A 9,129-nucleotide genomic window follows, 5' to 3' on the forward strand; every position below is an offset into this window, starting at 1 on the left:
CGCGCGCGCGCAGTCGCGGGCCGCGTCCGCTGGGAAGGTGGTGGGGCGGGGTAGGGGAAGGACTCCACTTACCAGGTCTGGGGTCTAGATTTCGGGCAAGGTTGGCAGCCGAGAAAGGCCGGGCAGAGTCAGTCCTACTGGAGACAGGCAATTTGGGCAGAGGCTAAGGCGCAAGTGAGGGGAAGGAAAACGCCTATGCGGTGTGGGGTCCCCTTTAGCCTTGGCCCCCACGTCCCCAGCCGCCGCCTCCACGGACTAAGCTCGGCCTGGCCAGGGGAGGCTCCAGAGCCCGCGTTGCCGCCATCAGCCAGAGCCTTCGGGTCTCCAGGGCTCTGGCGCCGACCCCGGGGACGCCCGGGGGGCGGGGAAGGGGCGTCCCTGCTCTCCAGCCCAGGAGAGGATAACTGCTTTCCCGGCTTGGAGGCTGGCGGCCAAGCTGAGCAGCCCGGCAAGTCCGCAGCGCCGGGCCGGTGGCGTGCAGACCCCAACCCGCTCCCGCCTCCGCCCCTCCCTTCCCTCAAGCCCCTCGCCAAATGAAAAGGGTTCTTTGGGCCTTGGCCTTTTGGGAAAGACGCGGGAACCCACGCTGGGTTTGAGCTTTCTGCTCCGAGAAAGCGCCATACAGGTCCTCATCACTAGCTGGGAGGCCAGACGATCTAGATCGGTCCCTCGACCCCCATATCCAAACACAGAAAGACCCAAATCGCAAAGGAGGGTATTCTGGGGTGACCCCTGTGGCGGAGATTCAAGGATTCTGCGACCCTGACCAGACACTGGTCGCTCAGGCCTTCCAGAGCCTCTGACAGGGGAACCCTCGTGCACCAACCAATTTGCTCACAGTCACCGGGAATGGGAAGTGCGTGGCTTCTGCCAGGCCTCCAAGAGCCCGACGCTGGGCGGTGGTGGGTGGTGAGGCAGGCAGAGAGTCCAGGGCAAATGCTTTTCTCTGGTCATCCCCGGGTTATAATGGTCTGAGACTGGACTTGAGTTCAGATGTTGGTTAGGAAGAAAGGCCTTGTCCTGGCAGGAATGTTTCCAAAACCTCTCCCTGCGTCCTCAAGTTCAAAGCCAAAGACTTGGCGAGTGCTATTGGACGGGTGGTGTGGTCTCAGAATTCCAGAACTGGCACTCTGAGTTAGACTGTAATGTGAACTGCGTAGTGACCCAGGCCTTTCCTTTTGTCAGTGAGGGAAGTGGGTTCTATCTATTCTGTTGCAAGTGAAATCCAGAGGAGGATTGGGACCTGTTGTTTGCCATTCCCGCTATCACCTGACCAAATATTTTGTAAAACACCCAAAGGCGTTAACTCCCCAGACATCGGTGACCCAGAGACGTTCCACTTCTTCTCTCGGTTTTTTTTTTTAATTTTTAATTTTTTTTTTTTTATTTTTTACAAGGGTGGGCCTCTCCATCGGGCAGGTTATGTGCTCTTTCTGAAATCAGTAAACACACTGACCACAAAATTCCATTCACTGTGCAGAACTCTAGTATCACCAAGAGAGGAAGTCAATAAACCTGTACCTGAACTCCAGTTGGGATCTGAGCAAGGAAAGAGGGCAGACTCCAGGAAAATTCTCCACTGCCCCGCCCCTGTCGCCTCCAGCCCGGGCTCTGTCAAGGGGCCAGGTGAGTCCAGGGCCCATCTTCTCTGAGGGGAAAGGGATCTAAGAAAAGCTAAGGTGTCAGCTCCTAGCTTGTTGGGGGACAGGGGGATAAAAGGAGGTGGATTCCCGACTGGACACGGTGTAAACCAGAAACCCGGCCTCCCGAGCATAGAAGTGTGGCCCGCTGGGACTCAAGCACCGGGTAGCCCCGGACCCTTGGGGAAGGGGAGACCCCGCTGGGCTGGCTCTGCTTGCAGTTCCGATGGCGGCGGCCGCAGGTTGCTGGAGGCTTTGCTGGCATTGTGAACTCACTTAAACCAGCGCGGTTTGAAAACAAACACGTGCAGCTTCCCTGCCGCACTATTTTGGGAGCCTGGCCAGAGACTTTCACAGGCCTGAGCTCCGCGCGGTTCCCTCCTCAGCCCGCTAAGGGCGGGGGCGCTTCATGCATATTCATCAGCACGTGGAACCGCGGGCCACGAGCTGCGCATGCGCCTTAGCCGTCCAGCGCGGCCAGAGCCCGCCGCGGCGATTTGGAAAGCGCCCTGCAGGGCTGCGGGGTGGCGCCGGAGGCCCCTCAACCCCTAGCGGCGGAGCCTTCTGTGGAACTCTGGCTGTATTTCCCTGTACACCCACCCTCAAGGCCTGCGTTTCCTTACTGTCAAGATATTCTCCAGAGCAAATATTTCTCTTGAAGTACACCCCACCCCATCCCCTATTCTTTCTTCCAGTTCCATCTTCCTCCCCAACTTTAGCTTTCTTCACCACAGGTAGGATTTTTCCCCCGGATGGACAGAAAAGAATTTAAAAGAATCACAGTATGAGCTTCTCTCACCCCGTTTACGTCCCTATTTTCTGTACCTTAATGGAAATTGTTACACAATGGAGATGAAATAACAATTTTTAGATTTGCTAAGGTGGAATGCCTTAGAACTGGTGTTAATGATTACAATGTGTTTACACCCACACTCAATAGCTTATCTTGTGCTGTAGGTGGAGGTATCACTGTGCACCTTTCGCATATGCCTACAGAGATGCCCCACAAGCATCAGAGGCAGTCAAAATGTTGTGTTCAGTTGACAGTCACAAGTCTGTGGCATCATCACTGCCAAATGTAGTTTTCATATTAGATAGCTAAATCTGATTTCTTAATCTTAATAAAATAACTCACCTCTAGTGTGCAGCATCATTTGGAATCTTCATATAGTTTTATTAGCTCGTCCTTCTCAAGTGGAAATCAACCTTAGGGACTGATGAACAGATTCCAGCTTGTGGGGTAAAAATAGCCCTTACTTTGGCCTGATGTGTTTCCTCTTGCTAAGGAAGAGACTCTGGAGCCAGCCAGCCTTGCATAGATTAAAGGAGAACATTGTTCATATTCTGTGCCTATTAAATCATCATATTTGCAATAGATGTTGAGAAAAAAGGCTTGAAAGTAACATGCTATAAGTTATGAACATTTTTTTTTACTTCTTGCCCCAATCTAGCAGTTATTATTTTAAAAAATAGGTTGTTGTGTAGTTTCCCCCATAAAAATTTTACTTTCTGTATCTAACTATTTTTAAATAAATGGACATATATATTACAGAGGCAGATGAGGTGATTAAAAAGCTAAAAGAGAAGGTATTATAGATAAAGAGAGACTTTTGTGGCTTGACTGGCATAGATGGGATCGATCTTTCCACTACCACTCTGTTTTCAAGAATTCTAAAACCAAAGTGAGTGATATCAACTGTGCCTCTCTGAGAAAGCAACATTCCCCCCACCCCAATATGAACTCATAGTTCAGAGAACTACATTTGTTGCTAGAAGAGGTGAGAATTCTTTACCTAGAGAGAATGAGTAATTAGTATTTTAAGTTGGAAAAAGGAAACAACTGCAAGTAAGGAATGTGTAAAATCTGATGTGTTTATATCTAGTCAACAGTGGGTTAAGGGCACAAGCTCAGTGTCTTCATTCTGAGTGTGCAGACCCCATGCAGTCATTCCTCAGAACACTTGAACTGAATCCATTCTTTAAGACTCAGGACCTTCTCCAAGTCACTCTATGCTCAGGTTCCAACTCTACCAGTAATGACTCACACAGGATCCAGGACACTGATTACACCTTGAAACTCAAAAGAGGAACTTCTGGAAGGTTTGGGACTGGGTGAATAATTTGGGGTGTAGTTCTGTAGCCAACCCTTTAAAAGTTCTGAGAAAACTTCACAATCAACAAATAAAAACATCTAAATGCCAAGCCCATCAGTGAAGAAGGTTAGTGCTATTTTCATTGTCAGCTAAAGCCAAAAAAAAAAAAAAAAAAAAATGATAAGCAGATGGGGCAATTGAAAGGTTACATCTTTCTTTTGGAGGTGGTTTGCTTCTTAAAGGTTAACTTGAATGCTTGACTTTAAAAAATCAAAATCATCAGCTGCAAATGCTTAAAGCAGTTGGGGGTAGCTTTTGAAGAAGAAAACAAAGGATCTGAAATGTTTGAAAATTACTTAGCCCCCATATAAATGGTGCTTGTATATTTATATGCTTGCTCTATAAATGTACACACACATACCACAACTCATTTCTCTTCATTTCTCAAATATGATTGCTTGTACTCAGGCATTTTCTGTTGACACAAAATAACATTTTAATAACTTGTTAGCTGTTCTAATCATTTGATAGTATCCAGAATACAATGCAGTCACAATATGAACAAGTACGGCCTTCTGCCTAAATCAAAATCCACAGCTACACACAGAAACCAGCCATTTGCAGCATCTTCAGCTCCTGCTAAATAGAGTCTAACAATATATTTCGCTGTTCACATTCATGTATTTCAAAACCTAATAGTCCATGAAGAAAAGTATGAAGAATACATCTCAAGAAGCAGACATTAAAGGTACCAGAAAAATAATAGACTACATTTAAGTTTGAAGCATTATTTTAGGCAACTTACATCATTAATGACTCTTTCTTTGTGGTGGGTGTTGGAGCACAGACTGCAGAAGTGGAGATTGCTATATATGTTGGCTTCTATTATAAAAGTGCCTTTACCGGGAGACTATTCATAAATACACATAAACATACACAGAAGACTCCTCAGATGATTACTTAAAAATTATTTGACCTTCAAAGTCTAAATAAATATTTGAAATATGAAGTTGTTTTGAAATAAACATTTACCTCTAAAATGTATCTTCAAAATATTCTACATAAATCATCATAGTGTTATATTTCATTATCACACTCCAAAGAGGCATGAGTTACATAACAAATAATGAGACATTCATAATCTTAAATTTGAAGTAAACAGCATTTAGGGATGGTCAAAACAAAGGTAAACTCATCATTTACTATCTTATTGAATGCGGAAGCAAAACTCCAAAAGTACTGATATTATTATGATTATCACTACCATACTTATATTAGGTTCCCAGACAACTTTAATGAAAAAGGGAAAGATTATTAATTGAGCTGTTATCTTTCCTAGAGAGATGAGCTATCTTTATTCCTTTCTATTTTTAACTATTGGGCTCAATGTCTGGAGTCACTTCAAATACTCCACTGTTAATCAATTTCATCTCTCCAAAGCTGTACGGGGCCAGGTTTTGGTCTCACAAATTTTTAGAGCTAGAAGCAATTCCTGCTTAGGTGTTCTACTTTCTTAAATATCTCCAAATTTTGCAAGGTGGCGCTCTTTTCATGAAAGGCCAATATTCCTGCAATAATCAGAATAACTATTTTAAAAAAGTTTAAAACAACACAGTCCCCAGTTTTCTATGTGCTACTGGAAGGGCAGCAAACCCTTTCATCAGCAAATAAGACTCTGTTGCCTAAAAATGACAAATACAAATAGCAAGAGATGCAAGGAACAAGTCAAAACATTCTTAAAGACAATACTACATTTTAATTTTGGAATTGGTCAATGGTATGGTTTGAAAAATTAATACTGATTGAAAACAGATATAAGGATCTTACTGGACATTCATACTTTGGCCTATGACTTTCTGGACACAGTTTATTAAAGAATCAGATCCACCTTCCTTCTTGCCCACAGCTAGGTCAGTTTCTCCCGCCCGATCTAACACATCCACACCCTCGCAGCTATAGCCAAGGGCCTGATATGTGATCTCGGGCTACGTTGTCTGCCTAATGGGGCGATCATGCAAGCTACAAGCAGAGACAAAGAAGCCTGCGTTCTTACCAGTGAAGCTAACTTCATGGAAGCAGCATAGCTTGCAAATCTATCAAACTAAACTGCAAAAAAGACAATCTGATTTAGAGAAAAGGCGTTCTGCTACAGTCATTAAGCACAAGTAATTTAGATTTTTTATATTGTCTCCTCATTTACAAATTTACTGTATCAACGCCAGCCAATGGAACGAATTTCTTAAGTAAATGAGAAATAAATAAAAGAGATAGAAAGATAATCAAATTACATAAAATAATTCTCTGCCTTAGATGTATTTTTTGAGAGAACTAATAACAGTGGCAAAATTATAGGAATGATAACATATCATAGGAAGTAATTAATTTAAATTAGCATCACGTTTGAAAAAAATGTAAGTGAAACGTTTTATGGACATTTACTTTTGTACAAAGAAGGAAGGCCTGGAAAAGCATGCATCGACATTCTGAAAATTAGTTATGACCATAAATGGTTTAATTGAAGACAGCAATTTAAAATATGATATTGTAAATCTGCAACTCGGTTTCAGAACGGGGGATTTAATTTGGAGGACAGCGGAACCCTCGGCTGCAAGTTCATTTGCCAGGCTGTAGAGCGAGCCCCTGAGCTTCTCACCATTCGCCTACATTAATATTGATGTCGCCTGTGCAATCTATTTCTGTTATTTTTATGGTTGTTATTCTACGTCTGCAAAGGTCATTTAAATTATACTGCGGCCGAAAATTTGTTTCATAAATTTTGATATAAATACTAATTACACACTCTCGGAGAGCCAGCAGGGTAGCGTTCATTTATCACGTTTATACGACCTGCAATGACAGAAAGGGAAGGCAAGGGACTAGAGAGCTTATCCAGAAACCCACCAAGACTGGCAGAAGAGGCAGCAGGTTGCTGGGGGTGTTGGGGGTGGGGCGGGGAATATGAAGAATAAATTCCTACCACATCACTGAGATTTAAGAATCTTTAATAAGGTACGAAAGGTTACCAAACAGTTCTGGAAACTAAAGTGTACATACGAGTTTCTCTAGCCATAAATATTGAATAGCTGTAACATGGATAAACCGGCCCTTTACATGCGGATAAATATGGAAACTAGGAATTATATACATTATGTGGTTGTATCTTTTGCCAAAAGCAATGGACATTTATAGTTTATATCTTCTTTTAATATCACTTTACATAAACAAATGGAACAGTTTGACACGCAGATCCAGGCTCGTACTATACGAATTCTTGACAGGACGTGAAACAACATTTTACTGCACTAAAGTACTTAAGACTTTGGGACGAAATGTTTGCACTTTATACAAAAAAAGCACATTAATACCAATAATAGTCTGTTAGGTCGACGTGGAGACTGTAATCGTACAAAGTAATTCACATTTTGGTACACATTTACTAGAACATTCTTGCCATTCAGTACAAACAGTTGGCTTTCGGCCGCCCACCCCCTCCCCCTCCCCTTCCCCCGGCCCCTCCCCCCTCCCCCAATGCAAAGAACACAACGCCACAATCCCACCCACCCGCTCCAACCAAGATATAACTATTTACAGAATCCAACAGAACAGTTTTCAGCTAATAATTCTGTATTTACAAGAAAGCAAAGCAAAGCAAAAAAAAANAAAAGCCCAAGCCCCAGAGAGCCTGTTTCGATCCAACAAGAAATTGGCCCTTGGGGTTGGCAGCATTTGGTCAGGCGGTCGCCTTCTCCTGGACCCCCCTCCCGCACCTCAGCTAGCAAGCCTTTGCCAAATAAAAATTTTTTAAAAAAGAAAGAAAGAAAATGTGAAGGAAATTTTAAGAAGGTTTGATACTTCCTCTCTCTGACTCAGTCCTGGGCCTATTGGCAGATTAAAAAAAAAAAAAATAGGATACTGGGGTCTGGGAGGGGTTGTTTCGGATTCGCAGGGTTCGTTCAATAATATTGTGTATACCTGTGTGTTCAGTCTCTTAAATAGGGTTTTGTTCGGTGTTTTGTTTCTGATTTTAAACGTACCATTCGTTAAAATTGGAAGAGAGCGCGCTGTGGCCGGCTGTGTGGTGGACCGCGGAGGAGGAGGGCGACAGGGAGCTGGTGGTCGGGTTCTCTGTGGAGGGAGACACGATGGTGGGCGGCGTGGAGGACTCGTAGCCCGAGCTGGCGGCGGGCGAAGGCTGGGAGCCCTGCGAGGAGGATTCGTGGACCTGCGGGAATAAAGTTTCGTTTTTACGGAGATTAGGAGCCAGCTCGGTGGCCAGCCAAGGCCGGTGAAGGCAGCACTCTCCTCCTGGAGCCCTGGATCCCCCTGAACTCCGGAGAAGTGGGATCTGTGGCACTTGGGCTTTGGTGCCCCCACCACGGCCCGGAGGCCGAGCTCCCCGTGTACTCACAAAAGAAAAAAGAAAAAAAAAAAAAAGGCCTGGGAAGGAGGACACTTCATTTGAGGCCAGAGTCTAGGACGGTTCGCTCCCCAAGACTTTGCCCTCCCAATTTTAGTTGAGCAAAAGCTCCAGCCAGGGCACCAGGCCCCAACTCTTCCGCTCAATGCTGCCAACCGCAATGGCGGCAGCTTCTGCAGCGTAAACCCGCTGCTCAGCCCTAGCTCCCGAGCTCTGGGCCAAATTCACGCGGCGACGCCGCGAGTGCTCACTTCTTTTAACTTTTTTTTTTTTTAATGAAATAATGAGTTTAAAACGGCCTTGGGTGCTCCTGTCCTCTTTTCCAGTCCCCATCCAATCTGCCCGGCCCCACTCAACAGAGTGGAACCGTCGCCTTCCCGCTAGCTCTGGCTCCTGCAGCCGCCCAGCTGCCACTCGCAGCCTGACCCCAGCCCGAGAGCACAGAGCGCTCCAGCTCTGAAGGCCAAAGGCGAGAGCTCGGTGATTACCTTCATGTGTTTGCGCAGCGAGCTGGGGTGCGTGTAGGACTTGTCGCACATCTTGCAAAGATAGGGTTTATCACTCGTATGCACGTGCATGTGCTTCTTGCGGTCGCTGCTGTTAGCAAAGCGCCGGTCGCAGCCCTCGAATTCGCACTTGAAGGGCTTCTCCCCTGATGAGAAAGGCGAGAAAGAGAGGGTTCTTATTAGAATATATCCCGCCATCCTTTTCTAAAATTTCAATAGAAATAATTTAAAAAGTCAGAGGCCCAGGATTAGCACTTTGAAAGCTTAAAAATCCAGGACTTCATATACCTGCAGTGGAGTTATAAATATCTTAACTATTTATTAGTTCCCAGTACAATTAGACAATGAGACCTAATTTTATTTTTAGATTGTATTTATAGTAACAGTAGTCGTTGTTTTTTTACATCCCAGTGTGGAAGCATGTCTGGATGCTGGCTTTTTTTTTTTTTTTTTTTTTTTTTTTTTTTTTTTTT

General features: G+C 44.7%; 1 protein-coding gene across 2 annotated transcripts in view; it reads right to left on the reverse strand.

The window, feature by feature from the left end:
- Positions 1-7,383: 7,383 nt before the first annotated feature.
- Zic1 (Zic family member 1) overlaps positions 7,384-9,129 on the reverse strand; it is a 7,664-nt gene continuing 5,918 nt past the window's right edge. The window contains exons 3-4 of one of the 2 annotated variants that reach the window (XM_048794128.1): positions 8,639-8,802; positions 7,384-7,955 (exon numbers count right to left, since the gene is read on the reverse strand). In XM_048794128.1, the coding sequence (XP_048650085.1) occupies positions 7,758-7,955; positions 8,639-8,802 (362 nt within the window). In that variant the 3' untranslated portion in view covers positions 7,384-7,757. The remainder of the gene's footprint in view (positions 7,956-8,638; positions 8,803-9,129) is intronic. The other variant, XM_015487298.2, reaches the window with a different exon arrangement.

This window comes from Marmota marmota, unplaced genomic scaffold, assembly GCF_001458135.2.
Source record: "Marmota marmota marmota unplaced genomic scaffold, marMar, whole genome shotgun sequence".
Classification (NCBI taxonomy): domain Eukaryota; kingdom Metazoa; phylum Chordata; class Mammalia; order Rodentia; family Sciuridae; genus Marmota; species Marmota marmota.